Source organism: Phyllostomus hastatus, unplaced genomic scaffold (genome assembly GCF_019186645.2).
Source record: "Phyllostomus hastatus isolate PE091 unplaced genomic scaffold, TTU_PhHast_1.1 phas_scaffold_114, whole genome shotgun sequence".
Lineage (NCBI taxonomy): Eukaryota > Metazoa > Chordata > Mammalia > Chiroptera > Phyllostomidae > Phyllostomus > Phyllostomus hastatus.
The window spans coordinates 226,770-245,654 of NW_025334006.1; the positions used below are offsets into that span (position 1 = coordinate 226,770).

The 18,885-nt window shown below is 43.9% G+C and overlaps 1 protein-coding gene across 1 annotated transcript in view; it reads right to left on the minus strand.

The window, feature by feature from the left end:
- Positions 1-18,885, minus strand: part of MGAM2 (maltase-glucoamylase 2 (putative)) — a 62,493-nt gene that overhangs the window by 33,890 nt on the left and 9,718 nt on the right. The window contains exons 4-15 of the mRNA XM_045855568.1: positions 17,138-17,264; positions 16,927-17,036; positions 16,436-16,590; positions 15,440-15,611; positions 13,960-14,059; positions 12,911-13,023; positions 11,531-11,656; positions 9,330-9,461; positions 9,136-9,234; positions 6,847-6,960; positions 5,816-5,900; positions 3,443-3,560 (exon numbers count right to left, since the gene is read on the minus strand). Of these exons, the coding sequence (XP_045711524.1) occupies positions 3,443-3,560; positions 5,816-5,900; positions 6,847-6,960; positions 9,136-9,234; positions 9,330-9,461; positions 11,531-11,656; positions 12,911-13,023; positions 13,960-14,059; positions 15,440-15,611; positions 16,436-16,590; positions 16,927-17,036; positions 17,138-17,264 (1,451 nt within the window). The remainder of the gene's footprint in view (positions 1-3,442; positions 3,561-5,815; positions 5,901-6,846; positions 6,961-9,135; positions 9,235-9,329; positions 9,462-11,530; positions 11,657-12,910; positions 13,024-13,959; positions 14,060-15,439; positions 15,612-16,435; positions 16,591-16,926; positions 17,037-17,137; positions 17,265-18,885) is intronic.

Consider the following 18,885-nt stretch of genomic DNA (forward strand, 5'->3'; position numbering starts at 1 on the left):
CGGATTAGATGACGGTCTGTTTTTCATTTTGGCTTAGAGGAAAACTTTTGCCCAGACATCCCCAAGCCTCTGCTTTGCATCCCTCAGGGTTGGTCTGGTTATGCTCAGGCCTTGATCTCTGAGAGGAACTGGGTTCCTTCTGCTTTTAGGCCACAGGACAGTGAATTTCATTGTCACGGTAGGCCAGTAGCCACTGTCCCCAAGCTTTACTTCCCGCTAAGGTGGAGCCAAATCTTCATCAGATTTATGATTTAAAGTCTCCTGGTGGCCAGACCCCACTGAATGAGACTCTTGTCTGCTGTTTCACCAGCTCTATCTGATGCCCAGGTGCCAAGTGCCATTTACCTCCACTGTTCTCTGGGAACTTTGACCTTTTAACCATTAACCAAAGCTATTAGGACTTATTAACCAGCCCCATTATGATTTTATAGCACTTTTATCACATGGAAGCTCTAGCAATGAAGCACTTTGAATCTTCCCTTCCTGCCACGCACCCTCTCTTACCCCTTCCTTCTCACCCTGGCCATTTCCCCACTCTCTGCCCACCTCCCGGTCTCAGGGAGAAGCATCTGTGAGTCTACATAGGTCAGAGCAGGAAGGGGTGTGGGAAACATCAATCCAACACCCTCACTCCGAAGGTGAGGGAACTGTCTGATTGATCCATCAGGAAAGGTCAAATGAGAGAAAGAAGTCAGAAAAGAGCAGATAAAATCAGATGTGTGTCTCTCTTCATGGAGCAGTTCATGTATTGAAATAAAAACATCTGCATTTACTGGGCAAGGACGCTCTCTCACCTGGACGAGCCAGCAACATAGTTAAGTCCCGAGGACAAAATGGTGCAGGAAAACAAAAGAGGCCCAGTCTCTGCTTCTAAGTCACCCGGTCCCGCTGGGCCTGTCCCGCCCTTCTTCCCTTTCTCAGGCCACGCCTTTATTCAACGACTGTGCCTGTAGGACACACCCGATTCCTCAGGCTAAGGACACACGGGGTGACTGCGCCCTCCAAGAACTTACAGTGCAGCAAGAAAGAAAAGTGAATAAAAATTATAATACAGATGTTTGGACTTTAGGCATAGTGCGAATGTGAACAAAGGTAGCACAAGATAAAGGCAGAGGGAGGAGATAATCTTTCCCTAGGACTGTCAGGTAGGTTTGCAGAATTAACACGTAAGGTGAGGCTTTAAAGATAAGTGCATGTTTGCAAAATGGATGGGGTGGGGAAGGGCATCCCATGCAGACAGAGCACACAGGCAAAGACATGGAAGAATAAAATAGCTTTCAATTCAGGAGCAGTAAGCATAAAATATGAGGAGTAGCAGAGACGGAAGAAAAATACGAAGAAAGGGTTATGTTATGAAGTACCTTACAGGTTTGGCTAGGGTGGCTGCCTTTTATTGTATGGAAGATACCAAGGCAAAGGTAGTTTTTCAGTGGTGAGAGAAGTGAGCAGATTTTCACTGGGGAGAGTGGCGAGCAGGCGTGAGATTCAGAAAGACCACCTGAGCAGTGGGAGGGAGTGGTGCTTCGGAGACTTTCACACACATTCAATACCCCTGGAAACCCTGCTAAAACTCAGATTCTCATTTCCAAGGTCTAAGGTGAGGGCCAAGATGCTGCATTCCTGATATGTTTCCAGGTGATGCTGGTGTGGCTGGTCCTTGGACCGCACTTTGAATAGCAACAGAAGAGGACAGATGAGTGGGAGATAAAGCTAAAGTCAGGGAAGGAAGACTAGTAGTCATGGAGCTCATGTGAGCTCTTTGTGAGTGTTGATGATGGAAAGAAGTGTGGGTGGGGGGAGAGGAGACAGTTATAGAAATGTTTTATACTCAAAAGGATTGAAGACTGATTGTAAAAGAGGGTGTGATGGAAAGAAATAGCTCAAGGATGATACCAAGTTTCTCTCTTGGGGGTCTGGGAGATAGGGATGGTGTAGCCACCAACCAAGATGGGTAGTTTAATTGTTTCAAAACTGATTAGCCAGACTGTGGAGGTTGGGCAGAAACCAGTAACAGGGGAAGGTGAATGGCATGGGAGGGACAAGACGACAACCAAGTTAGAGAAGATCAGAAGGTTGCTGTGGGTATCTGGGTCTGGAAAGCAGAGAGAGACCTAAGCTATAACGTTATGGAATCATAGACTTTAAAATTATCAAAATAAATTCCAGTAAAAACTGAAAAGAAATAAATTACCTTTGCATTGGCAGAGAATGAAAAAAGGAGTCTAGGGGTGGACGCCAAAGGCTTATCGACAGTGAGAGAGTAGATGAAAAAGACCCAGAGGTTGAAGAGGAACAGAGGGCCAGGGGGATGCTGGGAGCAGGGCCGGCGAGCCAAGCGAGAGCGGTGTGCCGGAACCAAGGGAACCGAGTTTCAAAGGAGTGGTCAGTGACGCCGCGTACCCTAGAGAAGTCAAGTAAAAGGGCTGAGAAAAGTTCCAGAAGGACATCACCCTGTCCCTATTCCCCACCACGGAGTTCTAGAAACACCAAAACAAAAGGAAATCAGAAGAGAAAAACCAAGACGTTCTTTCCTAAGTCACTCCATCTGTTTTGTACATTAAGATTAAAATCTTCTTAAGCTTAGCCCCGAATTTCTTCTCTCCTAGGTGTAATGATTATATTTCACCACCTTCCTAGGAAGGAACTTGGTGGGGGTTTTGCAGGGAGCTAGTCCTCCGTTTACAAAGTCATTAGCAAAAAGTTCATGTGAGAAGGTCTGAAAAAGACTAAATCTTTTGCAGGAAGCATCTGTCCCTTTATTCAACTTTCATACTGAGTGGTGGTGCTGATGGTGGTGGTGGTGTTGGTGCTGGTGGTACTGGTGGTAGTAGTGATGATGGTGGTGGTGGTGGTGCTGGTGGTGGTGATGGTTATAGTGATGGTGGTGGTGGTGGTGGTGGTGATGGTAGCGGTGGGGTGGTGGTGATGCGTGCATCTTGGGGCTGAGGGGAAAATCGAGAGGGAGTCTGGAGCAGGCAGCAGGGAAGGAAGCCAGGAGGGTGTGGTATAACATTGCCGTATAAATATAGGCCACTCAGGTAAACTTGAATTTCATGTAAACAATGAATAGTCTTTATGTCCATTGCAAGCTTAACTGGGTGTGCTGTATTTTTATTTGCTAAGTCAGGACACCCTAGTGTGATGACCACAGCATATGTAGTACTAGAACCCAAGCAAGGGCTGGCTTCCAGTTAGGGGTTCTAAATACCTCACACATAGTTGCCTACTAGTATCAAGTCCTCAGCCACAAGCCAATCAAAAACAGTCCTGCGCAGAAACCCAGGGAATATATGAGAAGCCCTCTTTAGCAGCCTGTAAGATCTGAGTTTCTAGACTCTTATAACCCCAGAATATATTTGAAAAATATACTTCAAGACGACAAGAGAAACCCTCCACCTCCCAGCTCCCCACGTCTGGAGCGAGGCAGGAATCGAGTGCTTACGCGTCGGTGGCTCTCGCCATGGAGTAGCCGTACAAGCTGTGGACGTCATAGTGGAGGCCCCACTGAAACTCAGCATCCATGCAGAGGGTCCTTGCGAAGAGCAAGCGGTCCAGCACTCCTGTGGGGAAATACCCGTCAGTGAGCCCCTCCCTGTCAGCAAACTCGCACAAAGTAACCGCCCTGTGTACTTCCTGGCGCCTGTACCTTCCCCACCAGCCTCCCCCTGACAAAACCCTTTCCAGATCTTAAATCCTATCTTAAATGCCCTTCCTACCTGGGGCATACACTGAGCCCCTTGGGGAGACAGATCATTAAAATTCATTTGCATTCTCTTGAGCTCACGGAGAGTGGTGCTGAGTGGAGGCGAGCCAGAACAAGCTCAGAGCAACGGAACGCTGATTTGAGATAAAACATAAATGAAGCGCACACATCTAACTACATCGACTTAGTCAAGGAGAGCTGAGTGCGCAAAGAACAGATATGAGCGCAGTGAACAGGGAGCATGTTCATCCCCATGTTTCAAGCATCCTCACCCCAGTCACACTTTTTAAAAAATCTGAGATATGACACTAGGGTGGTTTCATGAATAAGAACTTAGATGCTGCCTTTGGAAACAGCATTGTTACAGCATCTTCCCTTTCTCATGCCTAAAACGCCCAACATTTTCTGTCCTGAGGCCTGCAGTCTCATTCTTCTCCTTCTCCTTCCAGACCAACACCTGGGGGGGCCACGCCTCCCCTCCTTCAGGAAGCCTTCCTGTTCGTAGAACCTCAGCCTGGGCACAGTTCCAGCGAGAGGTGGAGCCAGGAACGACTGAGGTTGAGTTTTCCCACCAGCCCAACAGAATCAGGGTTTGAAGTGAGGAATCACATTTAGCGATAAGTTATAAAGACAGTTACATTTCTGGTGTGGCAAAATTCGTGGCTTGAGTTTCACAGTCACTTCCATTATAAGGCGGGGCACTTAAACTGTCCCAGGGGCAAAGGTCATATATCTAAATCTTTTTTCAAGCTAAAGCGTATGTTCTCTTCCTGAAAGGTTAAAAGCAGACCAGAGGCAGGGCAGCTCGTCCTGTGCAGGTAGACAGAAGGCTGGGAGGCAGGGTGTGGGTGCTTCCCAGAAGCAGACAGAAGGTGGGTGAGATTGCAGTGTTCTGCAGGGAAACGACAACAAGAACACCCTAGTTTGGGCCAAGTAGAAGATTCAGAGGCTAAAGGAGAAACATGATAAACTAATCCACAGTGAAAAAAAAATCAGGGAACAAAGAATGAGCAGAGAGGAATAAAGAATAACCAGGGGAAAGAAACAGCAGACTTTGCAAGAAGTTCAACGGTTTGAAGTCAAGATTCTCCAAAAAAGTTCTTCACCCCTTCAGTGCCCTAAAGGGGCAAAGGGACAGCTAAACTTTGCTCCGAGGGTACAGGTGGAGAAACCAGAACAAACTGGAACAAACTGACCAGATGCTCACCAAGCCTGTGTCTTCTTCCTGGGAGTATAACATTATATCCACATTTTTGCTTGAAGTTTAGTAGAGACTATCTGATTGGATTCCAATTGGATTCCAAGAGCAAGCGTGAGCAAAAAAATGTGAGCAAATTGAACTCACTGCACTTCCAGGCCTTTCCATAAAGTTCCCACTACCCTTCTCTTTCTCCTTTCTCCAGGAAGCTATAAACAAAAGGCTCCAGGAAAGGAGGAGTGGGCAATAGAAGTTAACTAGATTGCTGAGTCACTGCGTGGATGAGAGTACTTCCCACAATGCAGTATTATATGAGCAAAAAATAAACTTGTAGTGTGTACTCCACTGAGATGCCGGAGCGCATTTGTTTCCACAAAGAATATACTATTGCACACACACACACACACACACACACACACACACTCTTTCAAAATCAGGGCCTGGAAAATGGACTTGGACTAGAAATGAGACTCAAAATAAGAAGGACTAGCAGGAACCGTTGACGAGGCTGTTGGTAATGAGCTAAACAAATACACACACAAATTACGGATTTACTCCAACGGAAGGTGATGTGTACTTCTAGTATTCTGACACTGTCATGAAGTTTAAACTTGAACCACATTTTAAAGGGGTTTAGAGGCAGTGAACAGGGTGGGAGCATGTAGAACTCGAGACAGGAGGCACCACCACAGGAGATACGACCTTCACCACACACCTGCCCTTGGACTATGGCAGTGAAAAGGCAACGAGAGAACAAGCAAGGCAGCAAGGTCCCCAGCAAGGGGTGGTCAGGGGGCTTCAGTGGGGGCAGTCCCTTAAACTGAGAAGGAAAATTGCTCCTGGCCACACAGAGTTCCACCGAGGTGGTTTTAGATGGCTCATGCCTGCATCGTAGCAAACAGGCAAAAACTTACGAGGAGTGAAAGGAGGAAAGTTCAACTGGTTGTCTTCACAACTATGGTCAGAAGCTGGGAGCAAGTTAGAGACTTCATCCAATTCCTTCAAAGACACAAAATACACAGAGTGGAAGAGTCACCGATAAACAGGCAGTTGCTCAGGAATGTTTACTGAACTAGAAGCTGGATAGCTGGGGTCTCTTATTAATAGATTCGGGGATCTTAAGTAATCTTCTTACATTTTTTTGACCTCTGTTTCATCTTTTGTAAAAGGCGAGTAATATGATCAGAAGAGAAACCAGAGTATATCATCCTTTGGATTAGATTATATCTAAGGTATCTTTCCACTCTAAATGATATCAGGCACATTTAACCTTTACACATTGATTGCAATTGGTTAATTAAGAAATACTATCTCACAGGCTAATTCTTACAGGCTATGATTTTATAGTTACTGATATGGCTTCAGCATTATTTTAAAGAAACTAAGATAGGGTAGTATTCTATTTTATAATTTTCCCTTTTATTCTGCTTAATGCAGTGCAAGAAGAAGATACAATTGAGATCAAATCCATTTCTTTAAAGAAGGTTAAAAGTAGCCGATGCATAAACCTGCTAACAGAGAAATTTTTCAAATTTCCGACTCTTCCTCACTTCCTGTTTGCTAAAAATTAAAACGCACCCACTAAATTCTTCTCTAATGATTTAATTTAAATTTTAATGAACCATTGCTACTAATAATAGTAGTTGTAATTTCTAGTAAAATAGTATTTTTTTAAAGCTAAAAGAGTCAATGAAGCAAAAAGCTGCAGCCATAAGAAAGCAAAAGACTTTCTCCAAAAGAACTTAACCAGCTGGTAGCAGACTGAGAATTAAAATCCAGAGTTTTGAGGGATCTAGTTAATTGCATATAAACCCAGCATTAAGTAAAAGGATTTTAATATCACTATGACAAGCAAATGATTTTATTACAGATTATACTCAAAGTTCATCTCAAAATTTGAAAGATCCGTCTCCAAAATAAGTTTAATCCTGGAATAGCGACTTACAATCCACACTCCATCAAACTTCAGAAATGTATGAAATTTTCTGAACTCTTCTATCCACCACGGAGTACAAGCTGGATTCGTATAATCAGGAAAGACTGTCCATCCAGGATATCCCTGAAGGGCAAAGAAGGCCGGGCGGTTTGTTGGACGGGTCACTCATGCATGCATTACTGGCTACTGACTCCTCTGCTGGGAGCCCCATGTAACTCACCATCACAGATCACAACGGGTGGCCCTCCTCCCTAAGCTAAATGTTACGATAGATGCAAGGAACCAAAGCAAGAAAAGAAAAAAGGAAAAACAACTTATTATATAGATGAGAAGCCATCAAATGTCTTTTTTCTATGACTAAAAAAAAAAAAGCAAAATCTCATCATGTCAGGCCAATTGAGAGAACTGTTTAAAATACTAGAAAGTCTAACTAGGTAATATTTTAGAAAAAAAGATTGAATTTGTTTAATATGTTGCTAACTGAAGATCATCTAAAACTCGCTTTGAATAATGCTGTTTATAAATAATATGTTGGTTTGAGGCATATAAACAATGTTTTTTTAAATGTTTAAATGAATCTTGTGCTTCTTAGGTTAAATACTTCATATTCTAACTTCTCATCCTATCTATTTCTATCAAAGATTGGCTTTTAACTTTTGCCACAAATGGCACAAAGATATGATCATAGCCAAATTGCTGAAAATTCTGAATTAACAGGACACAAGCTTTTGTGCATACATTGTTACTTATTTTCCCAACCAATTGGTAGGTTGTCATTTAGGGACAACATAATGTTCAGGCAGTGTAATGAGTATCTCTCTATCTATCTATCTGTCTCCTGGTTCTTTGTTTTAGGCGATGGGGCACCATGTAACAAACGCAGGTAACTTTGAACCTCAGGGAACAGGGGGTGTGACAAAGTAATCACCTACAGCAACACGGCACCTGGAGCAGGCACTGGAGTGTTCATTTTAACCAAATCCTTTATAATTAACCCACACCACCTCTGGCACTACTACCTGCGCCAACATCTTCGATCAAATGATTCCTGTTATCTGTTCGTAATTGGAGGTAGCTATCTATTATAATTAAATTGTTTTAATTATATGCAAATTTCTAATGATATGCCACTCAAATAAGAATATGACTGAAAAGACTCACAGGTCTGGATAATCTACTTTTCAGATAAACAAAACAATTTTTACATGACCGTGGCCTGACTTTGTACTTGCATGTGAAATCAGTCTACCTGGTACTTTAGAAATTCACATCAAACAAAACAGTAAAAGCAAATAATTGGTTTGGAGAAGGAAGGAAACTTCTCTACTGTTTCATGAAAAGCTAAAACCAATGAGAAAGAAAATCAACAGAAGTAAGTATATTGCATACAAAGTCGATGGTAAGAACTAAGTGGGCAGTTAGGCAAGGGGTCACTGATAACCCTGAAAAGACAAGTTTTGCCAAGTTAACTGCCCAGGAGCAACAAGAAGTACAGCCGCGTGAACTGTTAGCTGAAGTACCAGTTTTAGTAAATCTCCCATCAATAAGTCCTCGAGGGCTGACCCCACATGTAACTGGCAGAGAAGGCTGACTACATGATTTGATTTAAAATATTTTCAAAAGCTCAACTGCCCCTGAAAATCAGTTCCTAAGCAGCCTACTTAAATGCCTGACATCACTACCTCAGAACGAAAGCTGGGCTCTGTAAGTCTCCTGTAAACTAAAAGTACATGAGCTAAGATAGGTTTCACACGAGCATCTCTGCATCTTGCTCCATTACCACAGTTGAATTTATTGTCATGGGAAAGAAACAGAAATTGTGAGGTAAGAGGACTTTAAGAACAAATAACACTTTCTTCAAATCACATATTGCCACTCAACTCTCAGTATTATTAGAGAGTCAGGGGCAAGCTTTCTAGAGACTAGATCTTAATCATTCTAGGATGGAAGGGAGGGAGGGAGGGAGGAAGGAAGGAAGGAAGGAAAATCCGTGATGTGAGAGACGGGCCGTGGTGATGAGGGCAATCATACTGCAATAGTGAAATGTATCCAATCAACATGGTGGGCACCTTCAATGTACACAATGTTATATGTCAAATATATTTCAATTAAAAATAAATAAATCCTTAAGAATTTTAATCATTCTACTATTACATCAACTGGTTAAAAATAATAATAACAGAAACCTCTATAGCCATGACAAGTAACTGGCCTTCCTTGCACCTCTTGTCCTACCAAAAGCACAAACTTCCTCAAATGACTGTCATTTACTCTGATTTTTTTTTTTTGAGAAATTACCTGCCCAAGGACAAAGCCGTTGTCTCCCAAGACCCACAGTCTCTTTTTGGTTCCGTTTGTATAGGTAGAGTAGTCAAAATCATTCGAGATGCCAGGATTCTAGAAAACAAACAAGATAATAAAATATTGTTTTTATCATTTTTTTTTGCATTTTAAAGGAAAAACTAGACCACCAAATAGGTGTTTCAACATACCATGATAATGACATATTTCAGTCCAAGTTTATGTAGGTTCTCGGCAAAACCTGGGAGACCAGGGAAAGCCTTTTCATCGACAGTGAAGTCCTTCTTTCCATCCATGTAGTCTATGTCCAAGTACTGGACGTCCTGGAAGACAGTGCTGGCCAGTTAGCACCCCGGCAATAGCACCACACTGATATTGCCACTCGGGTTCTTGGCCATTAAAATGGAAGCCCTATTTCCTCCATGATCCTGGAACTTCCAGGACTTGGCTACTTCCTAGGGGTCAATAAGCCCTCCTTGAAGGACACAGATGCTCTTAGGTTGTCTCTTTGCCTTGACAGATGCCTGTCATAAGGTATTGGGAGGAACGTGATAGTGGGGCTGCTTGTCCCTGTGATTTGAGGGCTTAGATGCTCATAATAAAACAGGTGCTCTTTCAATGTTTGCTTGAGTGAGCCCACAAGTAATGTTATAACCACGTACTAACTTAGACCCTAGACATCGTCAAGCTAGACTATAGCGTAAGAGGAGGAAACAGCCTTCTGTTATAAAACTCCTAGGGTAATAATTAACAAAGACAAAGGACAAAGGGATAGAGCTTTAACGAACCAAACTCTCGTGCACACGTTATTTTTGTGTTCACATACCAAGCTGAGGGGAGCAGATGTTATTCTCAGTGAGAAGTTTGAAATGTGAAGGGGTTAAGTGACATCTCCCAAGGTCACATGCAGGAGTGGGCAGGGGTTCAGTCGGGGCTTTGGTGACAGACCCTTTGATTCCATGTCCTCTTTAGTTCCAGTGAGCCACTACTTCAAAGACTTACGAAGGTCTTTGAAGTAAGTGTTCCTTCTGTAGTCGTGCCTTAGAGACTCTAGCTTACAAGCCTGAGGGAAAATGTGGCCTGTGGCCTGTTGCTAATGCAGCACCATCTGTCCTAATACTGGGCAGTCATGTAGGACCCAGGGGCCCCCCAACAGACATATGGTGCGAAAGATCCAATCTGTGGAAGAAAAGCTCATTTGTTTCGGAATCAGCAAGACCTCAGACAAGCCGTCCCCGTCAGAGGTCTGAGGGGAGACTGACTCCACCCCCACATGTAGCCGCAGGACTTTTGGAGGATCCTGGTTGTGCCACTTGGCTAGCCGCAGTGACCCCAGGGAAGCTATTTCCCACACACTGTCTACATTTCTCCACTTACAAAATGCCAGTCAGTGCGGGTCACCCACGAAGGCAAGAGCATTTTAGAAAACAATGAAGATGTGGCAAGATCTGGCCTGATTCCTCCTGGAATTGGGGGTTTGCAGGTAGCAGACCCGGGAGAAGTAAAACGAAATACATAATCATTCCTCCTTAACAACAAAACAACACAGTGAGCAGGTTTTCTCATGGGGAAAAATTTCACCTCGTTGCTGCTCTGAAAGGGGACTAAACACTCCTGAGACAGGCCAAAGTCATTGCCAGCCGCAACATCTTCCTTGAGATACCAACCAAACGTCTGTCTGCCTCACAGTTCCCAAGGTCAAGCCCCACAGAGATTGCTTTGGTAACTTCATTAACCATATGTTACGCATCTCCAGGGGGAAGCTTTGCAAATATTATACACTTAATAATGATCTTTTTTTATTTACTAGTGGACATTGGACATCATAAATACTTTACAACCACAGAGCTTTCAAAATTAGTCTGCCGGACCCGGAAGGAGCACACAAGGTCGCTATGAGAAACTCACTTGCCGTAAGTCGTCACCATCATAATCAGCAATGATTAACCATGTCACCCGGGAGCTACTGTCTCTTCTAGAACAGCTGCTCACTCTGATGGGGGTCATCCTCTGTGCTACATGCTTTATGTGCACAGAACAAGGCATTCCTCACAGCCCGCCCGCCAGAGGAAGTCTTGGATTTTCACTTTATAAAGAGGGAAACTGAGACACAGAGGTGGTCATTAACTGGCCCAACATTGCATAGAACTAGAAGAGGGAAAGCTGAAATTCAAAATCATATCCATCTGACTCCATAACTGTGCTCTTTCCATGATGACATAGGTTTAGTTTGCAAATTTATGAGAGGAGGTCTATCTATCTATCTATCTATCCATCCTACCATCTACCCATGCATCCCTCTACCCATCTATCTAGTATATTTTAACTAATAAATTGAATTAGGTACAAAAAAATAAAAGATACAAAATGCATAAGAGAAGTTCCAACTTACATATGGGATCCCAGCATTCTGAGTTCGGTTTACAACTTCTTCCAAACCCTGGATGTTACCATAACCCCTGCGACTAAGCTGGAACCCAAGATTCCAGTAGGAAGGCAAGAATGGTCGTCCAACAAGCTAGAAAGGTAAAGGAGCGTCTAAGCATTTGGAATAAACACTGTTTGCAGCACCATGTCTGACACAGACAGCCCTGACTGCACTTCACTTTCTGTTAAGCTCCCAGATCTAAAATATCAGAGCCCAGAGTAATCGCTGACAATAATCTGCAAAATTCCATAGCTCCCATCTTTCTTTACGAAGTACCATGTGCACTCCCAGAGCCAGCTGCAACTTCAGTGAATGATGGGGTTTGCATAACATGCTTGAATAACAGTATCAGCTGAGGGGGCAAGAAGAGACACTTATTCACACAATAAATATTTTCTCATTGTTGGTGATTTGACAGGGGCTAACGGAGGCACTTGGGATACGGTGGCATAAAGCTAACAGTTCTGCTCACACAGAGCTTCAAGGAAAGAAACACATGTCCGACAGGATTTCAGGTAGTCGTGTGTGCCAACGAATAAGGACGGATGGGACTCAGCATGGGATGGTGAAGGAATGCTGCGGTATGTTTGCAACCCGAGTGCGCCGGTCACTCAAGCCCCCCTTCTGAGAAGATCCCAGACAGAGTCCTGTCCTGTACTGTTCCGTCAGTGCCCCTCTCCTCCCACAGGACCGTCCCCTCAGCGCCGTGCTTTCTTTCAGGCCTCTGCATTCCCCTAGTTTCCTTGTTTGTGCCTCATTAATGGCATCTATTATATGGTGTTGCCAGTGATAATTATTTCAGGCTGCCATATTTCTCCTAATGGACTAGAAATTGGCTGGCACCTGGACTATATTTCATATACCTTTATGCATCATCTTGAACAAATCACTACCTTTTTCGGGTACATGAGTTTTTTCGTCTGCAACGTAGAAAGTTTGGCCAAATGATGTCTAAAGTTCATGTCTGTCTTACAGTTTGAGTCCAAAAGAAATAGCACAGTTCCTTTTACATGGTTTCTTTTCACTAAATTGTTATTAATTGAGTGAGTGAATCAACTTTGCTGATGTGTGGCCTCAGATCTTTGGAATGACCAATCATATATGGATGGACTGTGCATTTCTGGACAACAGCACAGCATCTGCCTGGTTTTGCATTTCTCAAGCCTTTTTGCACAGTGACTCCTTCGTATGCAGTAGGCACTCAATAAATGTGCATCAGAATAAACATATGATAAAAGAAAGACTGATAATCCCAACATTTGTAATCCATGATTTACCCCCAAATTTTATTTTTCTTGGGCTGTAACAGCAATCAGTAATGACTATCTAACTGTAAAGCCTCACCTCCAGGTACTCCTGAACCACTTGCTCCGGGGTGTCTCCCAGGAACACATAGAAGTCCAGAATGCCCCCAATGGTGCGGTAGGTGACTGCAGGAGCAGGCTGGAGGGTGACCTCTGAAAGGGTTAAAATAAGAGCTATTAGGATTTCATGGTTGCACATATGTTCTTCCCCAGAATTTAAATACCTGAGCTACCCCAAACAGTCTCGGCTTTACTTTGAAAATCACAGCTGTTCCTTTATATGATTGCTGAAGTTTATCAAAATATTAAATGAACACAACATCTACGAGGAATTAATTGATGTTTTTAAGAAAAAGAACAAATTTCCTGGCTGGTGTAGCTCAGTGGATTGAGCACAAGCTGTGAACCAAAGCATTGCAGGTTCGATTCCCAGTCAGGGCACATGCCTGGGTTGCAGGCCACGGCCGCCAGCAACCGCACATTGATGTTTCTCTCTCTCTCTCTCTCTCCCCCTCCCTTCCCTCTCTAAAAATAAATAAATAAAATCTTTAAAAAAGAATATATTTAAAAAAAAGAAAAAGAACAAATTCAATGAATAATTTGGCCATATTAAAAATACAAATGTCTGGGAGGTGCTAGTGATGTAATCAAACAATGTTTAAAACCTTCCTGGATGATTTTACCTATAATTAAAAAGAAAAATACTATGTTGTTAGAGCACCGTTAGTCCAGAAGCTGGAGGGGGAAGAATCTGGAGTGGGGAAGGGCTGGGCTACGTGGAGGACAGCATGGTTTGCAGGTTGAGATCTACAGGCACCTCTGGAACATGTTTATCAATGAACCCTACAATCTACAAAGTACCACGGGAAGCATTACATGAAAGGAGATCCCTGAAGCAGTTTTTGATAAAAGTAGCTTTCAGCGTGAGCTGGGTTTGCAGGCGGGTTAACCACTTTCTGTTTCTAGTTTCCCTAGGACAACGGTGGGTCCAATACTCTTTCTGGTAAACGCTGATCTCACCATGCAAATCCGTTTTATAGAGGCAGCTCCCCAAACACACTGCTGCCAAGATAAAGAGATGCTCCCTACCCATGGCATTACTGTTCATCAGAAAAACCCCAAAAGAGGAGCCGCTGGTGTCTTCAAGGCACAAGAAGAACGTGTGAGCGCCATACAGGTTCATCAAGCCCTGTCAACAAAAACGGAAAGAAATAATAGCATCGGTCTCAAATGTTTTTATTCACCCCAGAGCCACATCGAAAGCCACACACAACATGTACTGGGTCGACACTGGATGTAGCTAGCATCGTACAAGGAAGGTGTGAAAATGGCAGCATTTTCAGTGTGTGCACGATCCAATGGGATACTCTAGTGACAAGAAACGAAATGCTAACACGTGCGACACCCTGAGTACATTTCATGAGCGCTGTGTGCAGTGGAAGAAACAGACACAAAGGATCCTCCTACATGGCCTTGCTTCCCTTACATACAATGACCAGAGGAGTCAGACGGACAGACACAGAGAGCGGATTAGTGACTGTCGGAGGCCGGAGTCGGCACGGGGCTGAACACAGCAGTTCAGTGTCAGAGGGTAGAGGGATCCCGCTGGGGAGATGAACACCTTCTAAACCTGGGTTATGGCGATGACCGCACAGCTCAGAGAGGCGCTGAAATCATTGCACTGTGCACCTAAGTGAGTTTGCGGTGCATGTTATACCTCAGTCAAGTTATTGTTGAAAAATTGGAGAACATTTGCAACGACATAGAATAAAATGTTAGTAGAAGGCGATGGTATTATGAGAAATGTTGTGTTTCTTCTTTATGCCTAACTGTATTTTCTACTCTATAATAAATATATGGTGCCTAGATAGTAATAAAGTTTAAAATTTTAAAAAATGAAGACAATACATTGAACCTGTCACAGGGCCCTGATGAGGGCCCTGATATAAAAGGAGATAGTGTGCATAATTCTGAGTGATGTGAGAATAGGAGATATGAGATTATAACATACAGAAAGCTTTTTGGAAGCTCCCTGTGGGATGTTGCAAAATCAGTCCTTGGTGTACAGGGCAATCGTACCGATTATGCTAAATTGCAGGAGAGGAGAAAAAGAATCAGCGTGATATGTAAGTAGAGAAGATCAGAAGAACTGCGCAAAATTAGGCCAGATTTAAAATTATAGCCAGGAAAAGTTTCGGTATCAGCACCTGGCTGGATTACAGACTAAATTTAAAATGCAAAGAAGAAAGAAGGAAAGGTAGGAGAGAAGGAAGAGGAAGGAAGGGAGGGAGGGAGGAAGGAGGAGGAAGGCAAACCGCTATGATATAGTCATTACATAATATTTTATTTAAACATGAAATGTTTTTTATATTGTTGTATTAGTATTGTGAGTTTATACACCTCAAGGAGAACAAATACTCTCCAACATGGACATCTAAATTGGGCAAAGTAGCAAACAGACGCCCCTCTGTAGGTCACTTTCCTCTGTAGCTTACCTCACCTATGGGTTACTTTCTGAAAAGGGAGAAGGCCCTCCTCACTGCGAGCAGTTGGGAGGAGGGGCCCTCACCTGGGTGGGGGCGGCGTCACGGGTGAAGATGGGCCAGGTCTGCCAGGCCATGCTGTGGCGGTACTGCTGGTGCACGTGCTCGCCCAGCCCGTACACGTTGGCGCTGGCCAGTCGGAAGGACAGCTGCAGGTACTGCTGGGCGAACAGGAGGGGCCCGATGTCCGTGTTCAACCTGGGCGGTGGAGAAAGGGCAAGAGTTACCTCTGGTTCTCTCTGCTTCCGTCCTCTGCCCTTCGAGAGCGGTGGCTTCGGGTCTTACCACCCACTCTCATGCTTTTGAAGAAGGCCTTTCTAGGGTGCCTCTGACTCCTTCATTCTAGAGGAGCTTAGCACTGGAGATGTGAGACTAGAAACTCAGGGGGGATGAACAGACATGACCTTACATTTTCCGTGCATTCACTTTATGTCTACACTGCGTTGGGTGCTTTACAAGCATGACCTCGGGACACGTAGCCACAGTGACGTCCTGACGCCCTTTCTGTGGACAAGGAAGCCGAGACTGAGGAGGTGATCACGGTGCTGCACCTCGGCACAAGCAGGCGGGTGAGCCGCGAGGACCAGCATCTGAATGCAGCGTTTACTGACATCGATGCTTGTAATTCCTCCAGCGCAATTGGTGATTTAAGCTCAGGCTAGCTTTAGGGGCTTGATGGTAAGTTTCTCAGGAAATCATAATTTGAAATGATGTACAGTGAAGCTGAGTTCCAGTGTGAGTGGTGGTTATCCAAAATAATAAAATTCCCTATTTCATAACCCACATAAACACAAGAATATTTATATAACTCTGCAAAGCAGTGCACAGCATGCTAGGTTTTTGTTGGCCTGTAATCACAACAAATTAACAGCATCAATGATTGGTCCTAAAAGCGTTGACATTTTTCTGCGCTTCAGTCATTTTCCCAAGTACGATCAGCCCATCGCCCGCCCACAGGAAGTGGGAATGAATGACTCTGGGACTGTATATTCAAAGACATGCAAGAGTGCTGAACAGCTCACAAGACTTTGTTGTTGCTCGTCCTCATTATTTTGACGCTGAAGGGTTTGTCAGTGACCTCGATGTGATAGCTCAAGTTGGCGGCATCAGCTGTGTCATTAAACGGCTTAATATTTTCATGAGGGACTTCATAGCGCACGTTATTGGGATCCGTGATCTGTCAGGAAACAAACAAACAAGCAAAGGGACAGCTCCAGATAAGACCATTTCTTTGTAGAGCTACAAAACATTCTCATCCCCACAGGGCCCCCAATGCAAATAGCTTCTCATTCCTGACCCCGTGTTTCCTGATTTGCGAGGAGAAATCCCCCAATCACGTGTCCCTCATCAAATAAAAATTAGCCTGCCCATCAAATCCGGAGATCAGTGCAGAGAGGAACGGAGGAACGCTCTGCCTCCACATGTCTGCGCAGGCGTAAAGGAGAATGCGCTACACCCAGCGAGCGGGCCCTCTTTCTCCAGAGACACAGGCAGCGAGAACTACCAAACCGACCTTAAAACGGAGACGGCGGGACGTCTGATATTCAGCTGTGAAGAGGGCATCGATGATATCATTTCCAAAGAGAGATGGGGACGGTGTCCTTTGCAACCTGGCAGTAAGCCCTGGGGCGAGGGAGCAGAGAGAGCGAGAGAGAAGCATTTAGCCTTTATTTTGCTGCTAACCTACCTGGTCATAAGGAGCTGATGGGGGACACAGTGCCCACCTGTGCTTTGCTGTTTCTTGCTGCCGTCACTGACTTCATAGCCCCAGTTCCTGGGGAAGAAGCACCTGGGGACATTGGGGTCCGCTGTCGGCTTCCAGCAGCACTTATATCGCCACCGGCAGTCTTCCTGTGACAATGCACGGAGTTAGCATTACATGAAATGAAAGAAGAAAAGTATTGTACGTCTATTTATTATATGTCTATGTATTTATAACCATTTCCCCCCCAGGGAGAATTTAAGATGGCTCATAATTCTTCCAGTCACTTATCCATGCCTCTTTTATTTATACATTTATCTAGCCATGCAATATGCTTGAATTACCTACCAGACAAGGAACTAAGAATACAGATAAAGAAGACACAGTTCTCGCGTTGAGCACACGTACCCACTAGTAGTACATTCAACAGTCTGAGGAGATCAGTGCTCCAACAGATTGTGCCCAGGGCTGAGGGAACACACCAGGCCTTGTACCCAGCCTAGCGGGCTGCCGGCGGGGTGGGGAGGGCTTCCAGGTAGGTGAAAGGTAAGTTCATTCCTAATGCATGAGAAAAGGTTAAACAGGGGGACAGTGGAGCAATAGTCCAAGCAGACCCAGGAAAGCCACAAGTTCACTGCGCCAAGAACACTGAGCAAGAGAAATGAGGCTGGAGGCGCTCAGTATTCCCACCGGGGTGAGCTGGGCGCGGGCCAAGCAGTTTGGACTTTCTCATGAGGAAGGGTCACGGAAATGGCTAACCACACAGCTGGAAGAAACGCATTTCTAAAAAGGAAGCAAAGAAAAATAGAGAGACCTAAGATAGAGCTAGGACAGAGGGTTACATTCAAAATGTCACAATGTCAAAAATAAATCACATGTGGCTTCTCCAAATGGTTTGATGATAGATTTTTAAAGTTACCATCCTTTGGTGAGAGGTATTTTCTAAAGGCCCTACCACTTTCAGATGCACTTATCTAAAAATTGTTTTTGTTATAATGAATGAAATAGATGGCAAACTGAATCAAAATGTTGAAATAAACACAGACACCCACCTCTTCACCCAACTAAATTTACATGAAGTTGACAGAAGGGCCAGTAAGAAAAAAATATTTAAGTTCATTATAAAACAGCAAAATATGCAATATGGCAGACCAGAATGTTATGAAACTCCTGAAACACAGACACTAGATCTTATCAACTCCGGGGAAAAATGTACTCATAGCCTGAAGCACCAAGTGCTTCCCAGAGAAGGTCAAGTTAAAGGAGTTCATCATCACCCAGCCATTATTATATGAAATGTTAAAGGGACTTATCTAAGAAAAAGAAGATCGAAAATATGAACAGTAAAGTGACAACAAACTCATGACTACCAACAAAGGAACCTAAAAGAAAAGAAAAACAACAAAAACAAAAACTAAGCAAACAACCAGAACAGGAACAGAATCAGGGAAATGGAGATCACATGGAGGGTTATCAGTGGGGAGGGAGAAGGGAGGAATAGTGGGGGAAAGGTACAGGGAAGAAGAAGCATAATTAGTAGGCATAAAATGGGGAGAGATAAAAAATTGTATAGGAAACAGGACTCAAAGAACTTATGTGTACAACCCATGGACACAAACTACAGGGCAGAGAATGCTGGAGGGCTGGAGGGGCAGGGTTGAGGGAGAGAAAGGAGGAAAAATTAGGAAAACTATAATAGCATAATCAATAAAAAAATACTTAAAAAAAGAAGAGGAAAAGCAGTGCTCTAGGTCAGGTCAGCATGGAGGT